Genomic DNA, 27,797 nt, shown 5'->3' with positions numbered 1-27,797 from the left:
GGGTAGGGTGCTGGGACATGGGAGAGTTTAGGCCCTAAAATTATTGAACTCGATGTTGAGTCTGGAGGGCTGCAGTGTCCCCAAGCGGAAAATGCAGTGTTGTTCTTCCAGCTTGCATTGAGCTTCGCTGGAACACTGCAGCAAGCCAGAGACAGAGATGTTGGCCAAGGAACAGGGTGGTGCGTTAAAGTGGCAGGCAACGTGTAGTTCGGGGTCTTTTTTGTGAGCAGAACGCAGATGTTCTGCAAAGTGGTCACCCAGTCTACGTTTTGTTTCCCCAATGTAGAGGAGACCACATTGTGAGCAACGAATGCAGTAGACTAGCTTCTGGGAAGTGCAGGTGAAGTATTGCTTACCTGGAAGGTATGTTTGGGCCCTTGGATACTGGAGAGGGAGGAGGTAAATGGGTAGGTGTTGCACCTTCGCTGGTTACAGGGGAAGGTGCCGTAGGGCTGTGGGGGGGTGGTGGGGGTGATGGAATTGTGGACCAGGGTGTCCCAGAGGGAACGGTCCCTGTGGAAGGCAGACAAGGGAGGGGAGGGAAGGGGAATGTGTGTTTGGTGGTGGCATCTCGCTGGAGGTGGCGGAAATGGCATCTGACGATCTTCTGGATGTGGATGCTGGTGGGATGGCCACCCAACACCACCCTCCTCCACTTGGCTGAGCTCGTCCTCACCCTCAACAACTTCTCTTTTAACTCCTCTCATTTTCTCCAGGTAAGAGGGGTGGCCATGGGTACCAGCATGGGCCCTAGTTATGCCTGTCTCTTCCTGGGGTACGTGGAACATTCCCTGTTACAGTCCTATTCTGGCCCCCACCCATAACTCTTTCTCCGATACATCAATGATGTCATCGGTGCTGCTTCCCTCTCTTGTCTGGAATTGGAAAAGTTCATCGATTTCGCCTCCAATTTCCACCCTGCCCTCACTTTCACTTGGTCTATCTCTGACTCCTCCCTTCCCTTCCTCGACACTTCTGTTACATTTCTGGGGTCAGACTGGCCATTAATATCCACTATAAACCCATTGAGTCCCACAGCTACCTGCACTATACATCCTCACATCCTGCTTCCTGTAAAGACTCCATCCCATTCTCTCAATTCCTCCGTCTCCATTCTATATGTTCAGATAAGGCCAACTTCAACAAGGGAGCCTCCGAAATGTCCACCTTCTTCCTCAACTGAGGATTCCCAGGTACCACTGTCGACAAGGCCCATAACTGGGTCCGACCCATCTCCTGCACTTCCAACCTTACCCCTTCTGTTCCCTCCCGCAACAACGATAGGGTTCCCCTTGTCCTTACCTACCATCCCACCAGCATCCACATCCAGAAGATCATCAGATGCCATTTCTGCCACCTCCAGACATATTTCCCTCCCCTCCTTTGTCCCCTTTCCGCAGGACTGTTCCCTCTGGGACATCCTGGTCCACATTTCCTTCATCCCCAACACCCCACCCCCACCACAGCCCTATGGCACCTTCCCCTGTAACTGGCGAAGGTGCAACACCTGCCCATTTACCTCCTCCCTCCCCAGTATCCAAGGGCCCAAACATACCTTCCAGATAAGCAACACTTCACCCACACTTCCCGGAATCTAGTCTACTGCATTCGCTGCTCACAATGTGGTCTCCTCTACATTGGGGAAACAAAACGTAGACTGGGTGACCGCTTTGCAGAACATCTACGTTCTGCTCACAAAAAAGACCCCAAACTACATGTTGACTGCCACTTTAACGCACCACCCTGTTCCTTGGCCAACATCTCTGTCTCTGGCTTGCAGCAGTGTTCCAGCAAAGTTCAACGCAAGTTGGAAGAACAATACCTCATCTTCCACTTGGGGACACTGCAGCCCTCCGGACTCAATATTGAGTTCAATAATCTTAGGGCCTAAACTCTCCCATGTCCCAGCCTCCTACCCCACACACCAGACCTTGTTACCACATAGGCTGCTAGTACACACCACCACCTGTTGTTAGTCACTAATAGTCCCCATTTACAACTTGTTACCCTCCCAGCCTGATCATTATCAACTCCTTTGTCTGTCCAACTCTTCTTCTCTTTCTTTAGGCACTATCCTATCATTTTCTCCCTACCCCACCCCCCTCCCTATTTTCTGCATATAAACTGACGTTTTCTCAGCCACCATCCATTCTGAGGAAGGGTCACCGGACCTGAAACATCAACTCTGATTTTTTTCTTCACAGATGCTGCCAGACCTGCTGAGATTTTCCAGCAACTTTGTTTTTGTTCCAACTTTTCTACCTCCTTTTGTCTGATAAATGTAGAAAATCAGGTCTCCAGCTAAATGAATTACGATAAATTGGATTGTTAATTAATGATAATATCATTAATTACCTTACTGTAAATTATTTCACTGTAATCACATATGAATTCTTATGAAGGCAGTTGTACCATGTATATGATACAACAGATCACTGATAGAACAAATACCAAGTGAAATTCTGAGACAGTCTTGTTGTCAAATCAATGACTGGAAATGATCTGCACGTACCTGGCTAGATACACTAGCAAGCATGGTATTTTTCCATTATCCAGATTTATCCCTGGCTAAATCTTATAATTCTGCCAGAACGTGCACACTAGTGGTTCACTTTCTGGTTTAGTGTCTGCTTCATCTGGAGAATGATTCTATGAGCTAGTATGCAGCACACAAACTAGGTTACCAATTCAATGCAGTACTGAGGAGTTGCTACACTTTCAGAGGTGCTATCTTTTGCATGAGACATTAAAATAATTACTTCTCTATTGGTTCAGTCAGACACAGAAGCTTCCTTTCAGGGTCTAAAAACAATAGGAGCTCTGATGTTCTAGTCAGTTTAAATCGCAGTAACTAATTTGTGATGTGACTGTTGTAACTTACTGTGCATAGAATGTGTTGCTGCATTTTCCTACATAAGTGACCAAACATCAAATGTAATTATTAGTTTGGATACTTTGAGAAGTTCTGAAGGTATAAATTATTTAAATACAATTTCTTCTTTTGTTCAATATAGTTATGTTGATCCCTCATTAGGAACCTAAGCAGCCAAAAAATAATCCAGCCAACATTTATTAGTTCTAATTCTTTTGCCTTATTTTCCTCTGGATATTTCTAGCTTATATTGAGTTGACTGAAGTCAACATTATTGTAAGTACTCTTCTATCCTAATTGTATAACGTATAATCACCACCCTTACCCTGCCCACAAGTTATAATAGATTCATTCTGTTCATCATATCTTCAACCTGGCTAAGCCTATTTCATCCTATGTGGTTTATGTGTTGCATGTGTGGCATGTGATATGCGCAGAATGTGGTGTGATGCATGCGTGGAGTGCATGTGTCTCGTGTGTTTATTGGTCATGATTTATACTGGCTACTAATGTGGAATAGACTAAAGATGGCACTGAGTAGTTCTAGGAAAAGTATACTGTACTACTTACTTTGTTAATTCATGGTCTGAGAGAAGCTGCTTGAGATGTCTGGACAGCAGTTTCTTCTCCATAGAAAGTCTCACCCAAGCTCGAGCTTTTCCCACATCAGTTTTGATCTCACCAATGTTTTGGATGTGTCTGAAATAGGAAAAAAATTTCAGACAGTAGGTCAACCTATTCCACCCTGCTTAACTCAATAGCATATGGACTGCAGTGGTTAAAGAAAGCAGCTAACCACCCCATTCTTAAGGTTAACTATGGCAATAAATGCTGGGCCAGCTAGTGACACCCACATCCCACGAATGAACTTTCTTTTTAAAAAAAAGCCCAGTTTTGTATCTCCAGTTGTTCAGTAGATTTCTCAAGAAACACAGATCGCAGGTTCTAACCGAATTAATGGGGAGAAAAATAATTAACAGACTGAAAACAGATATTTAAAAAATCCTCATTTTTACCAAAATAAAACAGAACATCACTACCAAAAAACTTTTCAGCCATTTGTAGCCCATGTGAAACCAATAATCTAAATGAAGGAACTATAAATCCTGTAACTAATTTATCAGGTACATGAATAAGAAAATTTTAGTTTCTTTTTTAAATAAATAGCAACCTACCAAAACAAGAATATTCATTGAATCAATTTCAAGCTGTAAATTCTCCAGCCAGTACAGCTTTAAATTTACTGAATGGTTTCCACATTAATTTCTATTAGTCTATCATTTCCAAATTATGGCATTGCATTTATTATTGTTAAATTCAATGATCATACTGTAAATATATCAACACTAATAACTTGCTGTTGCACATGATGATTCTGAAACCAAATCGACTTTTCCACAATGACTTCAATTCAATCAGCAACACCATGACTCCACTCTGCGTTAAACACCTTAGCTTATTAAACAGAACAACCTCATTACAGACATGTACAATTTGATCAATGTACTAAATTGTAAATTGTTATTGGTATACAAACCAGTATACAACATTTCTTCCTTTCAAAAACAAAATCGGCTTTTATATCTGCTTATAACAGGACAGTTGATAATTAAATATTTTTGTGTTTCAGTTTGCAGTATGCTTTTAAGTTCTCATTATCATTTCACTAACTGGTGGAATCAATCTATCACTATTTACCCTGTCACAAATCTCGGTAATTACAAACATTTTTATTCTGTAATTACAAATGTTTCAACTCAAATGAAGAAAACTCCAATTTTTCAAATCTCTCTTCTCTCATCTCTGGTTACATCTTAGTGAATACACATTAGATCCTTTGAATTGCTTCTACAACATCCTTATAATGAGGTGTATCAAAGAAATCCTCAACTGTGGCCTAAGGTTCTGTTCTACCATCCTCCTTCGGTACACTAGGCAAAAAGAAAATCCATTTTTATAATGATCCCTATCATCAGTGTCTCTAACCAATTTAAAATCATATCAGTTAAGAGTACTCCGTATCCCTGTTGCCACTTTCAAAATATAATCCTATAGAATTGCATCTCAATACCTTATTCAAAATCATATTTTGGTGTGTGAAATACTGTTCACCATATTACAATCAGAAAATGCTTTTACTATGCCATTTTCCACTAGAAGTTGGTCTCCTTCAGCTCTTTCTACATTCCTTACTTCACCATTCCATCCCTCCCAAAGAAAATCCAATTAAAGGGTAATTACTTTTTAATCAAAGCTGAAATGTAAATCATCTGACTGCCATTATTTAAAAAAAACTCATTTCCTTATAAATGACATCACTACCAGTTCAAAGTTTCAATATGTCAGCAATACATGCTTAACAGGAAGATAATCCGAAATGGAAAATCTTAAATTTAGATAAATGGATTCAGGCACTCATTATTTATACCTCTGAAGGATTAGTGTTAACCAGGTTGGAAGTAATGGAAAATCTCTGTGGCAAATTTATTTTTTCTCTTGCTTAATGTACTTCCCAGTTGTCATTGATGTTAATCAGTCAGTCTGACAAAGTACTGAAATGGTGATAGAGCAGAAACATACTCAGGCAGCAACTACTTGTAACATGAATATGCTTTTCTTTTGTATATTTCTCTCCTCACCTCCTGGCGGTATTTACTACATGTTTGATGTGCATCTTCCACTGGTGGTGATGTATGATGGTGATCATTCAGGATGTTCAAATTGCCATAGTAATGCATACTTCGCATGCATGTTATGAAGTTCATTCCAACTTTGACACAAGAAATATCTGATCTGGTCCTCCTCTGATAGCCACACTCGTAAACTTTATTATGTGTGCAAAAATTCTGGCATTCTTTCATTGTATTATTCTGCCATTTTTATGGGCAATTTGTTGCCCCAGCAATCAGCAATCCAAAACGGTCAGTCTTTACATACAGAATCAGATAATAAATATTAGCATGCTACTTAATCATTGTAAAGACCACTTTTGTTTGGGACGGTGAACTAAAATTTAAACCAAAGAAACTATGGAAGATGATGTTACAGTTTTAAAGATGAACTGCTGGAACTCATTATGTGTCGTATCTACAGTATTGCCTTATTCAACAGTGGGGTAGGATGCTAGACAACCCAGGGGGATGGGATAGGGAGGAGGGGTGTTTGTGTCTAAATGTCTCTGTTGTAGGACTGCTTTGCCCAGAGACTGTCCTTCAATTGGTTTTTCAATTGACCGATTGTTATGGCCTCAGGAGAGCTCAGCATCAACTACGTCAGTTCCTGAACTGATAGCTACAGGCCTTGGGTTGGGACAATACAATAGAAATATCCAGTCTGTGAAGAGAAAGCATACACCTCTCTCTCAGCATTACCTTCTAGGAGCAGAAACAGCCAGACCTGTGGGGGACACCTACAGAGAGTCATTGACTCACTCACAATTTGAAAAGGCTGACAAAAGCAGCGAGCTGGATGCTCCACTATAGGGAAAGGGAGCTTTGTGGTGAAGATTAGTGGCATGCCAGAAGATTGGGAAACCTTTAAAAATCAACAGAAAATAATGTGAAAAGTAGTAAGGGGTGAGAAGATGAAATATGGGAGTAGCTAGTTAGTAATATAAAAGAAAATTGCAAGAGTTTTTTTAGATATCTAAAAGGTAACAGAGAGGCAAGAGTGGACATTGGACCACTGGAAAAGAAGGCTAGAGAAGTAGTAATGGGGAACAAAGAAATGGCAGAGGAACCGAAGAGGTACTTTGCATTAGTTTTCACAATGGAAGACACCAGCAACAAAGCAGAACTTCGAGAGAGTCAGGGGGCAAATGTGAGTGTAATGGCTATCACTAAGCAAAAAGTGCTGGTGAAGCTGAAAGATATGAAGGTAGATGAATCACCCAGACCAGAAGGACTACAGCCTAGAATTCTGAAGGAGATAGCTGAGGAGATGGTGGAGGCATCTTTCAGGAATCAGTAGAGTCAGGGAGGGTCCCACAGAACTGGAAAATAACTAACTTAACACCCCTGTTTAAGAAGGAAAGGAGGCAGAAGACAGGAAACTGTAGGCTGATTCACCTGACTGCTAAGATTTTACAGTCAAGAGAAGATCATGCCTGACAAATCTGTTGGAATTCTTTGAGGAGGTAACGATCAACTTAGATAAAAGAGAGCCATTGGACATGATCTCTTTCGACTTCCAGAAGGCCTTTGGCATTGTGCTGCACAGAAGGCTGCTAAATAAGATAAGAGTCCATGGAGTTAGGGGTAAGGTACTGGTATGAAGAGAGGATTGGTTGACTGACAAAAGGCAGAAAGTGGGAATGAAAGGGTCTTTTCAGGATCTCGTCCAGTGGAGCTCTGCAGGGGTCTGTGTTGAGACCACAGCTATTCACATTATACACCACAAGAAACTACAGAGAGTTGTGAATATAGCCCAGTCATCACCCAAACCAACCTCCCATTCATTGATTTCACTTCCCATTACATCGGGAAAGCAACCAACATAATCAAAGACCCCTCCCACTCCAGTTATACTCTCTTCCACGCTCTTCCGTCGGGCAGAAGACATAAAAATTTGAATGCACATACAAACAAATTCAAGAAGAGCTTCGTCTCCATTGTTATCAGACTTTAAAATGGACCTCTTAACTTTTAATGTTGATCTCTCTCTGCACCTTCATGGCAGCTGTAACACTGCACTTTGTTCTGTTGCACTTGTATAATACAATCTGCCTGTAAAGCACGTAAGACAGCACTTTTCACTGTACCTCTGTAAATGTTACAGTAATAAATCAAATCAAATCATAAATCACAATCAGGACAAAGGAACTAAAGGCATTGTTGCGAACTTTGCAGATGACATAAAGATAGGTGGGGGGCAGCTAGTATTGAGGAAGCATGAAGAAGCTTTAGATGTTTTGAACACTCTTGGAAAGTGGGCAAAGACGTTGCAGATGTAATGTGGGAAAGTGTGAGGTTATACACTTTAATAAGAAGAATAGAGGCTTGGGCTATTTTCTAACTGGGAAAGGCTTCAGAAATCTGAAGCACAAAAGGGACTTAGAAGTCCTAGTTTAGATTCTCTTAAGGTTAACATGCAGGTTCAGTTGGCAGTTAGGAAGGAAAATCCAATGTTAGCATTAATTTAAAGAGGGCTAGAATGCAAGAACAGAGACTTACTGCTGTGGGTGTACAAGGCCTTGGTCAGACAACATTTGGAATATTGTAAGCAGTTTTAGGCCCTGAATCTAAGGAAGGATATGCTGGCCTTGCAGGGGGTTCAGAGGAGGCTTACAAGAATGATCCTGGGGGTGACGGGCTTGTAAGTGAAGAGCAGTTATGTACTCGGAGTTTAGAAGGATGAGTGGTGATCTCATTGAAATTACAGATTACTGAGAGGCCTGGATAGGATGGATGTGGAGAAGATGTTTCCTCTAGGAGGACAGACTGTGACCTGAGGGCGCAGCCTCAGAGTGAAGGGATGACACTTTAGAACTAAGATGAGGAGGAATTTATTCAGCCAGAGCATGGTTAATCTGTGGAACTCATTGCTGCGAAGGTTGTGGAGGCCAAGTCATTGAGTGTATTTAAGAGAGAGATTGGTTCTTGATTGGTAAGGGGATCAAGGATAATGGCAAGCAGGCAGGAGAATGGGGTTGAGAAATATATCAGCCATGATTGAATGGTGGAGCAGACTGAAGCTGAATGGCCTTAATCTGCTCCTATATTGTATGGTCTTATGGTGTCACCCTCAATGTTCTTGTCTTGTCCCATTTTTTTGTTTGCATCTGTGTGGAAATTTTAAAAAGGTGTTGCGTTTAAGTTATAATGTTATAAGTCAGCAGTTCATTTTTTTCTTGCCACTAGTTAAAAACAGTTTGATTAGAATAAGTATTTTCTTGTAAATGAAAACAAAAACTTGATCAGTATGTTCTTTTAACCTAACTTAGACATTTAGGCAAAATTGGGCAATTTGGTAGGTTAATCAAATTTTCACACTCGTGATGACTCTGGGAAGAGTGAGGTTTGATTTCCATTCTACCATCCCAGTCAGTCATGCTACCACAGAAATATTACAATGTAGACAAGTCTGATAATGGTGTCACCATAGCTCACATATTCAATTTCCAGTCAGCCACTGAGTAAGGATCAGCAGCCTGAATCTTGCAGTCATCAATGAAACAGAAGCATTCACTAGTACCTATGTGATAGGATATGACAGTATCTTTCCCCATAAGCTGCAGTGAGAACTTCTCTCCCCAATGCAACATGGGTCCAACAACCAACTGACTGGCTTGTGGTCAGGTGCATTCCCCTGAGGTCTGTATTCAATCACAATTAAGTGATTTTTAATGATTTTGAATATTGATTATAGCCACCCCTTGCCAGGATCCCAGTCTTTGTTTCATTCCACCCACTACCTTACTCTGGCATTTCTTGTTCCTCAGTTGCAATTATAGCAGTGGGCCAAGGAAAGCTGGAGGGAGGCAGAAGTGTTTTCAAATTTTTGCTGACTTACCGCTGTACTCTCGAGCGGGTTCTATGGCTTATAGGAGCAGGTTTAAAGAGAACAACAAAGTCTTCTTAAATGTAGGTCTAAAAGCCCACGTCTTTTTTTTAACACTGACAGATCTCAACAGAACCATGAGTTTGGTGTTCTCTGGAGACTATGAAAGTGCAACACTTTGTGCCTATGCTCACATATAAAATTGGCTCCCTATTTGAGACACTAACCATAATTATGAGGTTTATGAGATTCTTATGTTTGAAATTGTCTCTTTAAGATAAAATGGAAGAGGCCATGTGATCTGTTCTGACGTCTGCCTAACAGCAAGCCCTGGGTGGTTTGATTGTTAGAGATTAAAATGAGTCCATACTGTTTTATAGGAAAGAAGATGCAAGGTTCTTATGCTTGGGGACAATGGCATCAATATATGGACTAACAATAGACAGACTAAGATTTTCCAAAGTCTCACAAGAATGTTGAGAATGTTACACTGTAAACGGTAGCACTTTATATTGTCCATTTATTTCAAAGATAAGAGTTACAGTTTCACCTTTTCATGAGAAATCAACAACTAAAAAATGAGGACGAGTAGGAGGCTATTTGACCCTTAGGCTTGATCTACCATTCGCTAATATCATGTCTGATCAGATTGTGACCTAACTCCATTTTGTAGTCTGTCCCCCTCAATTCTGGACTCTCAAATTAATCAAAAATCTATCTAACTCAGCCTTGAACTAGTTCAATAACACTGTTGTGTCGTGGAAGAGAATTCAAGAAGGGTGCAAGGGATAAACCAGGAAATACATGCTACTCAGTCTAATCTCAGTGGAGGTCAAACTATTGGAAGCAATTCTGAGTGAAAGAATCAATCTGTATTGGAGAGGCAGTGATTAATCAAAAACAATCAATCAGCATGGTTTTATTAAGGTGAAGGCATGTCTGATCAACCTGACTAAATTTTTCATAGACAAGGGCAATACATTCAATGTGTCTATCTATAATTCAGCAAGGCTTTTGGTCAAGTCCTGCATAGGAGACTGATAGCAAAAGTCAATGCTCATGGGATCCAGGAAATTTGGCCAATTGATCCAGAATTGGCTGAGTGGCAGGAAACAGAGGGTGATCGTTGAGACAACAAGGTGCAGGGCTGGATGAACACAGCAGGCCAAGCAGCATCATAGGAGTAGAAAGGCTGATGTTTAGGGTGTTTTTGTGATTGGACATTTGTTCTCAGTGGAATTCTGCAGAAATTAGTGTTAGGGCCTTTGCTGTTTGTGGGTATATAAATGATTTAGACTTGAATGAAGGGGGATTGATCAATAAGTTCACAAATGATACAAAAATTGGTGCAGTGGTAAATAGCGAGGAGGATGTGAGCCTTAGGTTACAGGAGGATATAGGTCGACTGGTCAGAGGGTCTGATCAGTGCCAAATGGAATTCACTCCAGATAAGTGTGAGGTGATGCCCATGGACAGGACAAACAAAGCAAAGGAACAAATGATGAATAGTAGGACCCTGGGAAGTACCAAGGATCAGAGGGACATTAGTGTGCTTGCTCATCGGTCCCTTAAGGTAGCAGGATAAGCTGATAAAGTGATTAAGAAAGCATATAGGATAATTGCCTTTATTAGCCGAAGCATGAAGTTTAAGACCAGGAAAGTTATACTGGACCTGTATAAAAAGTTGGTTAGACCACAGCTAGAGTACTGTGTGCTGTTCTCAAGTCTACTTTATAGTAGAGATGTGATTGCATTGGAGAGGCTGTAAAGGAGATTTACCAGATGTTGCCTGGGCTGTAGAGTTTCAGTTATGAAAAGAGATTTGATAGACTTGGAGCAGAGGAGACAAAGTGGGGAAACATTTTTTTGCTAGATGGTGGTGGGAATATGGAACTCACTGCCTGTACAGATGGTCGAATGAGAAACTTTCAAAAATTTTAAGAAGTATTTAAATGTATACTTGTGATGCCAAGGCATACAAGGTCACGGGACAAGTGCTAGAAATTGGGATTAAAATAATTAGGTGGCTATTTCTGATTGATGCAGACTCAATTGGTGTTTTCTTATGCCATAGACCTCCAATGCTCTATGACTAATGATCCTCATAGCTAAAAAATATTCTCATCATCTCAGATTTGAAAGGGAGACTTCGCCACAAGGGAAATTATCCTCACAGCATTCACTCTTATCAGGATCTTATAAACTGAATAAAATGATATGAGAACCATAGGTAGTACGCCTCATTCCAATAAGCTTACCTCCCATTTTTCTAAACTCCAATCAGTATGTGTTCAACCTTTCCTCATATGCCTCATTCCCTTAACTCATTGACAATGACTTCCCTGGAAGTGCAAATAGCACTTCTGTACCTCACCAAACTATGAAGAATAAGAGCCATTCAAGTTTCTGGCAGAGACAATTAAAAAATTAATTACCGTAGCTGGGACTATTTCCATGCCTGCACTATCCTCAACCTGATACAAGGCATCATTATTCGATTGTTTGCGATAGCAATCCTGTTAGGTTTTGAACTGTATAAAGTCTGGGAAGGAAACAGTCATTTTATGCAGAGACCTCAGGAAAACCTGTGAAGACATTTCTAGGCCATACCTCTCAGCTGAACTGTGAACAGAACGGGAGTTAAGTTTTCTCTCTGCCAGTGGAAGTTACAGAGCAAAGCACCAGATATGATGTGTGTTCTGCTGAGAAAGAATCTAGGTAGACTTTAAGTGTGTGTCAACAGCGTTAGCAAGGAAAAGGGATCACCATTGCTCCCTGAAACTCTCCCTAAGTCCACTCATAAAGGCAAGCGAATTATTTGATGACATGAACCATCACAACTGTCGAACACAACTCTACAGCTTCAACTACCCACTCCAGGCATCCAGCACTTCACCTACATTAAAGGATTGAACTGAATTTCATCTTTAGCAAGTAGTTGCGTTTAATCTCTGCCTGAATTTCCTAAACGGTAATGTAAAGTAGCAGTGTTTTGTAATAAGCTAACCTTTACTTAGCTTAAGACTAAAACTTTGTTGCTGGAATTTTAAACTGAATCACTTGCAACTTATAAGACATACATGTATACACAAAATCTAAGCTTGTGGGCCACGGTGAAGAAAATGTTTTCCACAGTGTGGCACAGGGAAATTTAGAAAGGAATTCCAGAGCTTAGATAAAAGCAGCTGAAGGCACAGCCATCAATACTGGTACCATTAAAACCAGGGATGATCAAGACGCCAAAATTAGAAGAGCTCAGATCTCTGACAGAGTTATAGGACTGGATTGAAAATAAAAATGAGAACTTTAAAATCAAAGTGTTGATTAACTAGGAGCCAAAGTAGGTCAGCAATTAGAACGCTCATAGGAGAAGGGGACTTGATCTTGAGGACATAGGAAGCATATTTTTGGATGACTCCAAGATTACAAAAGGTAAAATGTAAAAATGTGCCAAAGAGTGAATTGGAATAGTCAAATCTAGAGATAAGAAAGATATTGATGAATGTTTCGGCATCAGACGGGTTGAGGCAGAGATGGAGCCAGAAGAGGTGGAAATATAAAGTTTGGTATTTGCAGATATATCACTGCAAGTTCATCTTGTTCCAATGTTGCATATCAAATGTTGAAAAGGGCATGGTTCAGTTTCAGACAAGTTGCCAGAGTAGAGGTGGAGTTGGTAGATAGGAAACTGAGTTTATCTTGGAGGCCAAAATTAATGGCTTCAGTCTTATCTAATTGGAAGAGATTTCTGCTCATGGATGCTGGACAAGCAGTCTGATAATTTAGAGACATAATTTACATAACAAAGGAAGGTTGTGGTGAGATCGCACTAAGTGTTAGCAATTTACATGTGGATTGGTCTGGCAGCAATGGTGGAAAGAAAAACAGTTTCAAGTCCAAAAAGAATCAATTTTCAGAACTGAAGGGAGACGGAAATGTGAGAAGGATGAGAAAGTGAGGAGTGAGTGGAACAGAAAGCTCACGTTAAGGTTACAGATCAAGGGAGATTAGTGATCAACGTGTCATAGAACAAAAGAAAGAGATAGTGGTAATGCTTGTAGATAAGTGACAAGATACATTTAGTCTCTTGTCTATAGCCATTACCATCCCTTTGCTTCTGTGCTTCCTCTCTTTTCTACAACCATTATCACTTCCTTTGGCTCTACATTTTGTCTCTTCTCATCGACAATTTCTACTCTGTTGCCACTATGTTTTACATCTTCTCTACAACCATTACTGTTCCCTTTGCCTTAATGTCTCTATTTTGGCACATCATCTCTTTCACTTACCTGCCATGGTAACTGCTGCTGCTTCAAAGTCCTCTGGCTGTGAGCCTATCTATCATCTTCAATTTGATGGCAAGCCCTCGCTCTGGCTATTAATTACCCAATTCAGGGAAAATCACAGGTTAGAGGGTTCTTACAATAGAATAGCAAAGTATTGAAGAAGTGAGAAGGTTTAAAAACAAATGCATTTCTGATGGATGAGTTAGGATTCTAAAAGAAGGTATAAAAACTAGTATAATGGCACTTTACCGGAATGTTCGTAGCATTCGAAACAAGGTAAATGAGTTGATGGCACAAATCATCGCAAATGGGTATGATTTAGTGGCTATTACACAGACATGGTTGCAGGGTGGTCATGACTGGGAGTTAAATATCCAGGGGTATCAGACTATTCAGAAGGACAGATAGGAAGGAAAGTGGAGTGGTTTGGCTTTGATATTTAAGGATGCCATCAGGGCAGTAGTGAGAGATGATACAGGTTCTATCGAGAAAAAGGTTGAATCAATGTGGATGGAAATTAGAAATAGTAAGGGGAAAAAGTCACTGATAGGCATAGTCAATAGTCCACCAAATATAGGCCACCACTGGGGCGGGAAATAAACAAAGAAATAACTGGTACATGTAAAAATGGTACGGCAATTATCATGGGGGATTTTAATCTAAATGTTGATTGGTCAATCCAAGTTCGTCAAGGCAGCCTTGAAGAAGAGTTCATAGAATGTTTCCACAATTGTTTCCTTGAACAGTATGTAATGGAACCTACTAGGGAGCAAACTATCCTAGATCTGGTCCTGTGTAGCGAGACAGGAATAATTGATGATCTCATAGTTAGGGATCCTCTTGGAAAGAGCGATCATAGTCTGGTTGAATTAAAACACAGATGGACGGTGAGAAGGTAAAATCTAATACCAGTGTGTTGTTCTTAAATCAAGGAGACTGCAATGGGATGAGGGAGGAATTGGCTAAGATAGACTGGGAGCAAAGACTAAATGGTGGGACAATTGAGGAACAGCAAAGGACTTTCATGGCAATTTTTCAGTGCTCAGCAAAAGTATTTACCAGTGAAAAGGAAGGACTGTAGGAAAAGGAATAATCAGCCATGGATAACTAAGGAAATAAAGGAGGGTATCAAATTAAAAGCTGATCATGCAAAGTGGCAAAGATTAGTGGGAATATAAAGGATTGGAAAGTCTTTAATGGTCAACAGAAAGCCACGAAGGAAGTCATAAAGAAAGATAAGATAGATTATGAGAGTAAACTAGCTCAGAATATAAAAACAGATAGCAAAAGTTTATACAATTATATGAAATGAAAAAGAGTGGCTAAGGTAAATATTTGTATTTTAGAGGATGAGAAGGGGAATTTAACAATGGGAAATGAGGAAATGTCCAGGGCGTTGAACAGGTAGTTTGTGTCGGTCTTCACAGTGGAAGACACAAATAATATGCCAACAATTGGTAACAAGGAAGCTATGGCAGGTAAGGACCTAGAAGTGATAATTATCACTAAAGATATAGTGTTGAGCATGCTAATAGGGCTAAAGGTAGACAAGTCTCCTGGCCCTCATAGAATCAAGAATCATAGAACCCCTACAGCATGGCAACAGGCCCTTCGGTCCAACAAGTCCACACCAACCCTCAGAGCATCCCACCCAGACCCATCCCCCCTTTAACCCACCTAATCTACACATCCCTAAACACTACGGGCAATTTCACATGGCCAATCCACCTAGCCTGCACATCTTTGGGCTGTGGGAGGAAACCGGAGCACCCAGAGGAAACCCACGCAGACAGTCGCCCGAGGGTGGAATCAAACCCGGGTCCCTGGCGCTGTGAGGCAGCTGTGCTAACCAATGAGCCACCGTGCCACCTCTAAATAAGACACCCTCAATGTAAGCCATAGGTATAGCTGGGATTCAAACCCAGAATCTCTAGTTTACTATACAGGCGCTTTGAAAAAGCAGAGAAAGAAAAACTAAGTAAAAAGTGGATGGAGTGGATGAGTTCTGGGCTCCTGGGCTGATGACCCCACAAGTAGTGTCCTTACCTCTCAGCGAAGAGGCCCTGGTTCAAATTCCATCTGCTCCAGATGTGTGTAATAACATCTCTGAACAGATTGATTAGAAAATATAAGAAAATGAATAATTGCTCCCTATACAGCCTGGACTCTGTACCTCTTTTAAGCTTTATGGCATTTCAGCAACTACAGCAAGCTCAATGGGAAGAAGATCAAGGGAGTGGAGGATGGGATTTGAAGACAAAACAAATTTTGCAAGACAATGAGGGAAGATATGGCAGAAATGAGAGAAAAATAAGCTCAGAACTATAGTCAGAAGAAACCTTGGAGGAGGTTTGGTACCATGAGCTTGAGGAAAGGAGGGATCTGGGCTTCAGCAGAAGGCAACCTCAACCTCAATCACAGGACAGTCTCAATCACAATGGTAAATGCAGGATGCATTGGGGAACAGCCATGGTGAGAGAGCGTGAGACAACAAGGTGTACAGCTGGATGAACACAGCAGGCCAGGCAGCATCAGAGGAGCAGGAAAGCTGATGTCTCGGGATTTCTGAAGAAATATCATGATGAACAGAGAACCACAGCAGAGGTATCTGAACTAACCTGAATATTGTTGAAGATTTCTATAAGTAAGTCGGTGAGATATTTTTCATGCTCAATTACACAAAGTTAAAAGAGAAAATTAAGTGGAAAACTGAGCTCCAAAATGGCAGCAGGAACTGATGCCATGAACTGCCATTCTGCACAAGTCCTGCACCATCTGCATATGTTAACACCATCACATCTCATCAGGTCAGGCTTGTACCAGAAGTGTGCACATGTGGCACTGCACTATAAACTGTGTACATTTTTTAATATTTGTTTTAAATTTGTATTAATGTCATTTGGGGTTTCTGTGTATCTGAAATTAATAAATAATTTGTAAATGTTTATAGCCATTGTGGTAGCTTTTAAATCAGTTTGAGAGAGCTAATTTTGCAAGATTAGTGGTTTTTGTTTACCTTAAGACATCTTACTACTTAGCAAAATAATCTGATGTGTTTTAAAGTCTGTTAGAAATTTCTAGACATAGAATTTGTTTAAACTTAGGGTAACACCATAGTTTACAGAAAGAAACTTTTTTTTTAAACATTTTTATTTTGTTTTGGGCAAGTCTGTGAAGCCCTTGGATGGAGATGGTTGTAGACAGCTGTGTTCCTGGGAAGGGGAGAAAATAATAAAACCAGATTAGAATAAGGAGTTAGTGATAACTTCAAACCGGATGCACTGGGATAAAACTCTAGAGGTTACTTGAAGCACAGTGCATTTAAGATCAGTTGTATAATAGCTCCATGAAGATGACATTACTGTTTCCAGTCAAGGAATTAAAGCCACAGTTACCTTAAGGCCATCGAGATGTTAAGAAAATATTATTTTTTTCCTCTAGTGTGAGTACTGTAAAAGAGGTACTTTTGGGTACTGCATAAGGGATGTTGTTGTTGAAACTTGTAAAGGAGTGTTTTATAAATGTTGGGATTATACTTTTACCACGTGTTTAAATTTTTTTGAATTTATAAACATCATCTCCAAGATGAGCTCTGTAATTGTAAAGCTCTTTGAAGAAAAATCAAGAGTGCTGATTTAATGACATACTATGTCTAATGCATAGAAAGAAAAATTATGAATCTTGAAAATGTGATTCTAAGTGAAAGTGTAAAACTTGAAAATTTAATTGTATTAAGCTTCAGGACAGCTTATCACTTGTCCATGAGTCTGAACATTAATTATCAAGGTAGACGGTTCATTTCACTGAGAATTTGTGTTTTAAAAAGTGGCTTCTTTATTCCTCAATTGGTCCTCCAATTTCTTTGAAACTTATTTACGATGTTTTTTTGATGAAGCGAATAAACGAATATAGCTAAATAAAACATACTCCACGCTCAAGACCATGAGGCAGGCCGGGACTAAAAGGGTCAGGTCAAGTAGAAAAAGTGGAGGAAGTGTTATACATTGTGACCCACTGGGGTGGTTTACTTCAAATTGAGCCCCGTTATTTCTGAAGACATAGCAAATGTTAAAGTGTTTTTTAAAATTATGCACAGTACCCCAACTTATCTGACTTTCAGACCACGGTTGATAGGAAGCATGGACCACGTTTCTGTACTAACCAAGAATTATTTTTATTACAAGTCATTAGACTATAGCTAGAGGTAAACAGAAATAAACTATTGGTGTATAAATACTAACTAAAATGCTAATCCCAATTAGGACAACTGGTAAGTCAGTTTAGTAGTTTTGCTTCCTGATTCTGATATTGAGATGATCTTTATTTGGCTAGCTAGGCCTTTAGTGTTCAGTTATATTTATCAGAACGCTTCCATTGATTTGTAAGAGGCACAGAGTGGATGCTACACTTATAATGTCTCTGATTTATCAATTCAGAAGTCACAGCTGCTGCAGGAAATGTAACAAGCTTCTCCTAGTTTAAACTGAGCTTTTCACTGCAGTGAAGAGGCAGCTTCGACTGGAAAGAACAACTGCACACACACAGTCTTTCTCTTTCTCTGTGTGTCTGTAAATTGTTTCCAATTCTAACCTGCTCAGTTAGCTGAGAACCAGTTATATTTGTTTGCAAACAACTCCTCAACTTCTGAGCACATTGCAGAAATCCACAACCACAAAGAAACAAAGGTATCAAATTTCTTGTAGCTATCCTGGTCAATCCCTATTTTTAAAAATGTTTCTTTCTCATTGCAGTCCCCAGTTAGTGGTGTGGGAAGTTGGGGAGAAAGAACAAGTGAGTGAAGATATCGCAGGCAACCGTGAGAGTAAAACAGCATTAGCCTTGTGACTCATTAATTAAAGTCTTTAAAAAGAAATGGCTGTTCGAATATGGTTTGCAAAGTCTTCGCTCATATATTAAGAAAGGCTTTTCTGGCACAATTCTTGAATACTGGCAGCTGCAAAACTATACTACAGCATGAAACAATAACCTTGCAATAGAAAAAGAAAGGAGACAAAAAAGAATATTTTTTATAAAAGCACCTTTTACAGCACAAAAAAGTATTTTTGATATCTAGTTAATGTTGGAATATAGGAAATACAGCAGCTATTTAATCCACAGTAAGTCCCATCAAAAGAAACATGGCCATATTATCTGCTTTGGTATTGGTTAAGGGTAACTACTTGCCGGCACTACCCTAGCATTTTCAAAATAAAGCCACAGGATCGTTGGCCTCCATCCACGGGGAAAGATGGGGCATCAGTTGTCACCTAATCTAAAAGACATCAATTTCAACAGTGCAGGATTCTTTCAGTATTAAATGTTTCTGAGGGTTGGTCTAAATTTATGCTCAGGTCCCTGCACTAGGATTTTAACCCACAACTTTGAACTCGGAGGCCAGACCAAGTATTACCATTAAGCCAAGGCACCCTAATGGGGGAAAACTAAGGTAATGTATTAGCTAGAATTTAATGGTGCAATTACTCAATAATTTCATGAAATTTATTTAAAACTAGTTATGGAAACGTGAAGACAACAATGCTCGGGGACCGCTTTGCAGAACACCTACGCTCGGTTCGCAATAAACAACTGCACCTCCCAGTCGCGAACCATTTCAACTCCCCCTCCCATTCCTCAGACGACATGTCCATCCTGGGCCTCCTGCAGTGCCACAACGATGCCACCCGAAGGTTGCAGGAACAGCAACTCATATTCCGCTTGGGAACCCTGCAGCCCAATGGTATCAATGTGGATTTCACAAGCTTCAAAATCTCCCCTCCCCCTACCGCATCCCAAAACCAGTCCAGCTCGTCCCTGCCTCCCTAACCTGTTCTTCCTCCCACCTATCCCCTCCTCCCACCTCAAGCCACACCTCCATCTCCTACCGACTAACCTCATCCCGCCCCCTTGACCTGTCCGTCCTCCCTGGACTGACCTATCCCCTCCCTAACTCCCCACCTACACTCACCTTTACTGGCCCCATCCCCGCCTCTTCGACCTGTTTGTTTCCTCTCCACCTATCCGCTCCTCTATCCATCTTCTATCCGCCTCCCACTCTCTCCCTATTTATTTCAGAACCGCCTTCCCCTCCCCCTTTTCTGATGAAGGGTCGAGGCCCGAAACGTCAGCCTCTCTGCTCCTATGATGCTGCTTGACCTGCTGTGTTCATCCAGCCCTGCACCTTGTTGTCTCAATGTAATATACAATGCATGTGAACTGTGATAAATTGAAAATGTCATTACCAGGGTTATTTCAAGAAAAAAACTTTTACTGTTCTAAGTGGTAATTGCAATGAGCATCAGTCAACTGCAAGACTAAGATTTCTGCTATTACTGTTCCTCAAAATCAGGTTGTTTACACAATGCCCAGTAGATGGAACTATTTAGCCACTTATCTGATATAAATTTGATGCAGTTTCCAGGAGCACTATTTACTTGGACTGAACATTCAGGGGCCAACTATGTTTTCCAAGATGGTTCACCCAAAATTGGTATAGAGTTTCTATCATTATTATTTGTTCATCTCCCAAGACATAAAGAAGTGGTGATGGGAGATATGCTGTTAAATTGCACCAAGGCAGTATGGAACAGGTTTGTTAAATCAGCTGGTCATTTCTGTCAACTTTGTGTTAGTGACGACATTATCATGAACTCAGTGGATCCGAATTATTGTCTTTACTGAAAATAAATTTTTGCAGAAATACAAGGACAGGGAAAAGGACTGAGCTATATTTTGGTTAGCTCTTTCAAAAAAACTTATACAGGCATTTGACTGAATTGTTTCCTTCCAAGCTTTTTGATTGAAGTGTAACTAATTCCATAAAAATCAAGAAAATCAAAAATAACAATGCATTTTGTTAAAGTTTTTCATCAAGGAGTTCACCAATAACCTCCTGCTGTGCTGTTGTAAGATTTAACCACTGAGTACTAAATCACGCAAAGTAAGTCAAAAGGTAAATATAAACATAAAATTCGAACTCCTTTAGAACCAAGTGACAAGCAGGTTATGGTAACAAACTTGCCTCATATCCTGGGTAAGTGAGACCTTTAATGGGGGCATGGCAAGACAATCAAATTTCCTTCTCTCCTGGTCTTGGATGATTCCTAAGGATAAGAAGAAACTGTTTGTTTAAAAATATTTAAATCTTTGTTTCTGCTCCTCACATCCATTATCAGTTGGTATTGAGCAAATTGATATGCAACAAAGGAGTATGGTAGTGTAGTGTTGTTACTGTACTGGTAATCTAGAGGCCTGGATCAATAATCTAGAGAACTTGAGTTCATATCACTCCTTGCTGAGAATTAGATCAGTTTAAAAAACATGCATAAAATGCTTTCATCATATAAATTGAACATGAAGCTGTTGGATTGTTGCAAAAACACAACTAATGTTTTTAAGTTGAAGAAACTGATCATTCTTGCATGGAGGAGAAAAGGTATCACTTTACACATTTACTTACTTTTATCTTGTGAATATCTGAAAGATGATTATGGTTAAAGAGGAAATTTAGCTGATCTGAATTTATGCATCCTGAAAAATCCATCCACTGTAGCATCCACTTGTCTCTTAAATGATATTAGGTTCTTGACTTCATGACATTATCTGGAAATTTATTCCACAAGTAGACAATACTCAGCAAATTTCTATTCCTGTAGTTCATGTATATTCAAAGATTGAAAACTTCCTACCTGAGCTGTTGGTGCTTCCCAACACAGTTTCTTTTTTCTCCTTAGTCTCTTGGTAATGTAGCAAGTGAGACCACAGTGCTGATTTGCCCTATTAACAGAAAATACCACATAATGCAATAGAATACCTAACATTTATGTAATGTCTATTATGCAACTTGTGGTGCTCTGAACCCTGCTGCTACAAATCCTGATTAAAAAAAAACTATTACATTGTTCATAAACAATTGATACTTAGCAAGACAAGACCTCAACAATTCTCAAAGAGGAATCTCTGTACTAATGCTAACAATGCCCACTTCTGAAGTAACTGAATCTCACTCCCCTTATTCAATATTTCTAAACATTAGTGCTCATAACTTCCATTGTCATGAATCTTTTTCCAGGGTTACAGGGACCAATTAGGATACACCTGAGGAAACTTTGCAGCAGATATCTAACTCCAACTGAGGCATCCTAAATGTTATCCCTGATGTGAGTCATGTACAGGCCTCCTAGCAGTAGTCAGAATATGGGGAAGAAAATAAATTAGGAGATAGAAAAGGCATGTAAGAAAAGCACTATTACAATAATCATGGGGTCTTCAATATGCAGATAGACTGGGAAAATCAGGTTGGTCACGAAACTCAAGAATGAGAATTTGTGGAATGTCTATGATATGTTTTCAGAGAGGCTTGTGGTAAAACCCACTAGGGAACAGGCAATTCTGGATTTGGTGACGTGTATTAAGGTAGATTGATTAGGGAGCTTAAAGTGAAGAAACCTCAAGAGTGCAGTGACCATAATTGCTAGAATTCACCTTGCAGTTTGAGAAGGAGAAGCTGGAGTCAAATGAAACAGTATTAGAATTGAGTAAAGGTAACTACAAAGACACAAAAGAGGAACTGGCCAGAGCTGCTTGCAAGGTGGGCCTAGCGAGGAAGACAGTGGAGCAGCAATCGCAGGAGTTTCTGGTGGTAATTTGGGAGGCACAGCAGAAATTCATCCCAAGGAAGTAGAAACATACTGAGGGGAGGACAAGGCAACCATTGCTGACAAGGAAAGTCAGGGACTGTGTAAAAGAAAAAGAAAAAGCATACAATGTGGTGAAGACTTGTGGGAAGACAGAGGGTTGTGAAGCCTTTAAAAACCGGCAGTGTATAAGTGAAAAAGCAAGAAGGTGGGAAAAGATGAAATATGAGGGTAAGCTAGCTAGCAATATAAAAGAAGATTGAAAGACTTTTTTTTAGATATATAAAAGGTAGAAGAGGGGCACCAGTGGATATTGGACACTGGAAAATGAGACTGGAAAAGTAGTAATGAAGAATAAAGAAATGGGGGAGGAACTGAATGGGTTATTTTCATCTGTTTTCACAACAGAAGATACCAGCAGCAAAACAGAACTTTAAGAGCCAGAGGACAGGGGTGAGTGTAGTGGTCACCACAAGGAGAAAGTGCTAGGGAAGCTGAAAGATCTGAAGGTAGATAAATCATCTGGACTAGATGCAGTATACCTCAGAGTTCTGAAGGAGATAGGTAAGAAGATTGTCGAAGTGATGATCTTTCAGGAATCACTGGAGTCAGGGAAGGTTGCAGAGGACTGGAAGATGGCTAATGCAAAACCCCTGTTTAAGAAGGGATGAAGATAGAATGTGGGAAACTATAGGGATGAGATTGCAGAATACTTGGAAGTGTAAGGTAAAATAGAACTGAGTTAGCAGGGCTTTGTCAAAGGAGGTCATGCTTGACAAATCTGGCAGAATTATTTGAGGAAGTAACAACCAAGTTAGACAAAGGAGAGCCAATGGACATGATCTGTTTGGATTTCCAGAAGGCCTCTGATAAGGTGCTGCATAGGAGGCTGCTAAATAAGTTAACAGACCATGGTGTTAGGGGCAAGGAAGAGAACTCGCTGACTGGCAGAAGGCAGAGACTGGGGAAAAAGGGGTCTTTTTTAGGATGGCAACCAATGACTAGTGGAGTTCCACAAGGATCAGTATTGGGACCACAACTGTTCATGTTATACAGGAATGGTCTGGATGAAAGAACTGAGGACATTGTTGCTAACTTTGCAGATGATACAAAGATAGGTGCTGGGACAGGTAGTTTTGAGGAAATGGGGAGGCTGCAGAAGGACTTGGACAGGCCAGGAGAGTGGGCAAAAAAGTAGCAAATGGAATATAATATGGTAAAGTGTGAGGTTATGCACTTTGGTAGGAAGAATAGAGGTGTTGATGATATTTTAAATGAGTGAAGGCTTTGGAAATCTGAAGCACAAAGGGGCTAGAGAGTCCTAGTTCAGAATTCTCTTAAGGTTAACAAGTAGGCTCAATTGGCTGTTAGGAAGGCAAATGCAATGTCAACATTCAGTTCAAGAGAGCTATAATACAGCAACAGAGATGTACTGTTGAGGCTGTATAAGGCCCTGGGTCAGACCGCATTTGGAACATTGTGAGCAATTTTAGGCCCAGTATTTAAGGAAGAATGTTGGTATTGGAGGGGATCTAGAGGAGGTTTACAAGAATGATCCCAGGGATGAAAGGCTTGTTATATAAGGAGCAGTTGAGGACTCTGGATCTATACTTGGAGTTTAGAAGGATGAGGGGTGATCTCATTGAAACTTATATAACACTGAGACGACTGGTAGAGTGGATAGGGTGAAGATGTTTCCATTAGCATGGCAGACTAGGACGCCAGGGCACAGCCTCGTGTGAATGAATGACCTTTTAGAACTGAGATGAGGAGGAGCTTCTTCAGGCAAGGAGTGGTTAATCTGTGGAACTCATTGCCGCAGCAGGCTGTGGAAGCCAAGTCAATACGTGTATTTAAGACAGAGATAGATAGGATCTTGATTACTAAGGGGATCAAGAATTACGTGGAGAAGGCAGGAGAATGGGGTTCAGAAACATGTCAGCCATAATTGAATGGCATAGCAAATACAATGGGCCAAATGGCCTAATTCTGCTCCTCTCTCGCATAGTCTTATTGTTATTTTGACATTTCATTCTCAGGTTTAAAATTAGTCAGGAATAAAATTAAACACACTTGAAGAAAATACTAAATGTGTGACCAATTTTAATACATTCACAAGACAATAGAAATGATCTTAAAGTTGCTCCAAACTATCAAAAAATTGCAAAATACCACTTAAAAATAGACATTAAAATATTCAGCTCCTGCAAATTAACATGCTTCATATTATCCCAAAGATAAGCTTGAAACATCTGTTGTAATAAAACACATAAACATTGATTCACCATAAGCAGTGTCACAGAAGATGCACAGAGATTTCATGCATAAATGACTCCTGCTACTCAGTAAAATATTTTCGTCTCACTTAGAAATTATCACTGGTTAAAACTCAATCAATTGTTATTAATGTGATGTTTGTAGTTATATGGTAGCATAGCACTTAAGTTTGCTAAAAAAAATCATGGTTTGTCAATGTGCTTTTTAAGACTATAATGCATAGGAGCAGAAGTAGGTCATTTAGTCCATCGAGCCTGCTCTGCCATTTAATGAGATCATGGCTGATCTTATAATCCTCAAATGCACTTTGCTGCTTTTCCTCATCACCCTTGATTCCCTTATTAGCTTGATAGTGGGTGTGGAGGGATTTTCTTATGAGAAGAGATTGAGTGAGTAACTCATTGGAGTTTGGAAGAATGAAAGGAGACTTTATTGAAACATCTAAGTTTCTTGGAGGGCTTGGCAGGATTAATGCCAAGAGGTTGATTCCCCTTTTGAATAAAACTTGGTCTACCTCAGCCGTGAATATGCTTAGTGATCTGGCCTTGGTAGCCTTTGCTGGTAAATACTTACACAAATTAACAAATCTATGAGAAAGAAATTCTTCCTCATCCCTGTTTTAGATGGGTAACCCGCTACTTGACATTATACCCTCTGATCCTGGCTTCTCTCTCAAGGGGAAACAACCTCTCAGCATTAATCCTGTCAAATCTTCTAAGAATCTTATATGTTTCCATTAGGTCTCCCCTCATTCTTCTAAATTCCAATGAGTTAGCCACTCAACATCTCCTCATAAGAAAATTCCTACCCAGAATCAAGGTAATGAAACTTCTCTGAATTGCTCCAATGTCTGCATATCTTTCCTTAGATAATGGGACCAAAACTAGTTACAGTATTCCCCGTGTAGTATGATTACTGCCCCGTATAGTTCAGAAAGGCCTCCCTATTTTTAGGCTCCATTCCTTTTGAAATAAAAGCCAATAGTTCATTTGCCTTCCCTATTGCCTACTGAACTTAGATCCTAGCTTTTTGTGATGCATCTTACACTCATCAGGACAATTTACAAGAATGATCAAAGTAAACGGAAAGCAACATTTATACTTTTGGAGAGGAGATTGCTGATTGTTTGCATTTGGTCTCTGATTGGTAGAGATATAGCCGTGGAGAAATGCACCAGTTAGACTGTCAGTTAATTTTCAAACTTGATTTCAATTTTAAACAAGACAGGTTGATCAAAGTATTGCCGTGAGAAACAAACCAGATGCTCCTTATAAGCTGTTGTGTTGCGTTAAAACAGGCACAATATTTGTCAATATTCTGTCTAGAAAGAACAGGACCCTATGTATTATATGTGGCCTCCAGTACACACAAGTGCACCATTCTGCAAGCCCAACTAACAATCCTAAATTTATCAGCATCATTCTTCACACACTCAGGATTATATAGCAAATATTGCCCAATTGTGGAATCATATCTAATGTTGGAAACAAATTATGAACAGGCCCAAGGCTATCACTTTTGTTTGTGAAATGTGTCTGTTCCACCTCAGGTTACATTGGAAGAGTAAGCTATCTCAAACATTTGAGAAACTAGCTGTTTCACGCTGTTACTTTTATGATGATGCTGTGGCTTTAAGAGGCTATTTTGTCCTAGTTTTTCATTTGAAGCAAGGTTGTAAGGCAGAGGAGTGGAGCAGTCTACCTGAAGCACCAGAGTAAACAGCTTGTGAGGTCTTGGATTTTTTTTGAAGTTGGAACAACAGGACCCACTTGGATGGGTGTGGCCACCTCTCACGATGTCTAGTGTTTTTTTTAGTTTTTATGTTTAGCTTTAAGCAGTTGCTGCTGTGGGCTTGAAGAAGTGGAAGCTATTTTTCCCTCTCTTGATTACAGCCAAAAGCTGGGGGATCTCTTCCTAGGTTGCTAGATTACATGTGAGACAAATTCTGTTTCTCTGAATTTGCCTTTTTGCGTTATTGGACTGTTACTATACTGGAACAGTTAATTAGTAATAGTCACTGTATCTATTATTCTGTTAAATTTTCCAGTAGAGTTAAGTTACTCTAAATTCATCTTTCTTTGGCTGTATTTCAACTATAGTGTTTAAATAAATTGAGTTTTGCTTAACATCAAGTAGTTTGACCAATCAAATTGCATCTGGAACTTTACATTTGCCTTTAAAATAAGAAAAAGTTAGCATCTAGGCTACCTTCTTAATATATTTTGAGGGAGTCTGGTCTGGTCCATAACACTATAAAGTACATCACGTAAAGAGAAAACATATTTATACTGTCTGAATGGAGAGTGCTGATATGCTGGCAACTGAAGATTAACAGGTAGGGGCACTGCACAGAGATTGCACCAGTTAATAGCGACTGACAATTAACTTCCAAATTTTGTTTAAATTTTAAACATGGCAGTTTACTCTGATTGGTCAAGGCATTTACTTTACTTTAGAACTTCTTATGAATTGTCTGGATGAGTGTAAGAATGTAAAGCTTCAATAAATGAGTCTTGTTTCAACAATATGCAATACAATGTTTGTAAGATCGTTTTTGTTTGGGACTGTCTTTAGTTTGGAATAAAATTGGGTGAATAGGGTGATGTTATTTGCAAGGATGCAGCTAGGACCTTGCACAGTTGAAAAAAAATGCATTTGCAAGAAACTAAAATGAGGCTGAAGGACCTCTTCTGTACTATATAATTTAATGATTCTATATGCAAGCTGGGACTAGATGGAGAATCTCTATAGAAAATCTAGAGCAAAAGACAGGATGAGAATCCTCAGGAGCTAAGAATCACTTTGGAGTTAATCCAGGAAATTTGAATGACTATTTAAGGGATGGTGTAAAGTATGCTGGTGAAGTGTTTTGTCGTTGGTTATGTTGAAAATGAAAGGAGAAAATTCTGTTTTGCAGTTTAAAATGAAATTGTCTGCAAAAGGTGTTTAAACTGCAGGGCTTTTAGATTGATTATTATGGTAAAGAGCCTTAAAACATGAAATTTTGGTGAGTTATCATTTCAACAATTAGCAGGAAGTTCAAATTTGTTTTCTTTTAAAGCTAATAATTGCTGTGGGGATTGTAAAACAAAAATTAAACTTCATTCAAATTAAAAGTATCATAATATCAACAAATGGCAGAGGGTAGGGAGGTTTTCTAAAGTGTGTTCAGGAGACGTTTCTACATCATTTTCCAGTGCAAAGAATTAGAAGGTTATAATGGATCAAGTC

At 39.8% G+C, this 27,797-nt stretch overlaps 1 protein-coding gene across 1 annotated transcript in view; it reads right to left on the bottom strand.

The window, feature by feature from the left end:
* The window catches only part of dennd5a (DENN/MADD domain containing 5A), a 139,994-nt gene that overhangs the window by 8,598 nt on the left and 103,599 nt on the right, over positions 1 to 27,797 (bottom strand). Inside the window, exons 13-15 of the mRNA XM_048607332.1 lie at positions 21,342 to 21,429; positions 20,675 to 20,756; positions 3,443 to 3,571 (exon numbers count right to left, since the gene is read on the bottom strand). Of these exons, the coding sequence (XP_048463289.1) occupies positions 3,443 to 3,571; positions 20,675 to 20,756; positions 21,342 to 21,429 (299 nt within the window). The remainder of the gene's footprint in view (positions 1 to 3,442; positions 3,572 to 20,674; positions 20,757 to 21,341; positions 21,430 to 27,797) is intronic.

The sequence above is a fragment of the Rhincodon typus genome, chromosome 17, assembly GCF_021869965.1.
Source record: "Rhincodon typus isolate 14 chromosome 17, sRhiTyp1.1, whole genome shotgun sequence".
NCBI lineage: Eukaryota > Metazoa > Chordata > Chondrichthyes > Orectolobiformes > Rhincodontidae > Rhincodon > Rhincodon typus.
The sequence above is the reverse complement of the archived record's forward strand: the minus strand, read 5'-3'. Positions and strand labels throughout refer to the sequence as shown.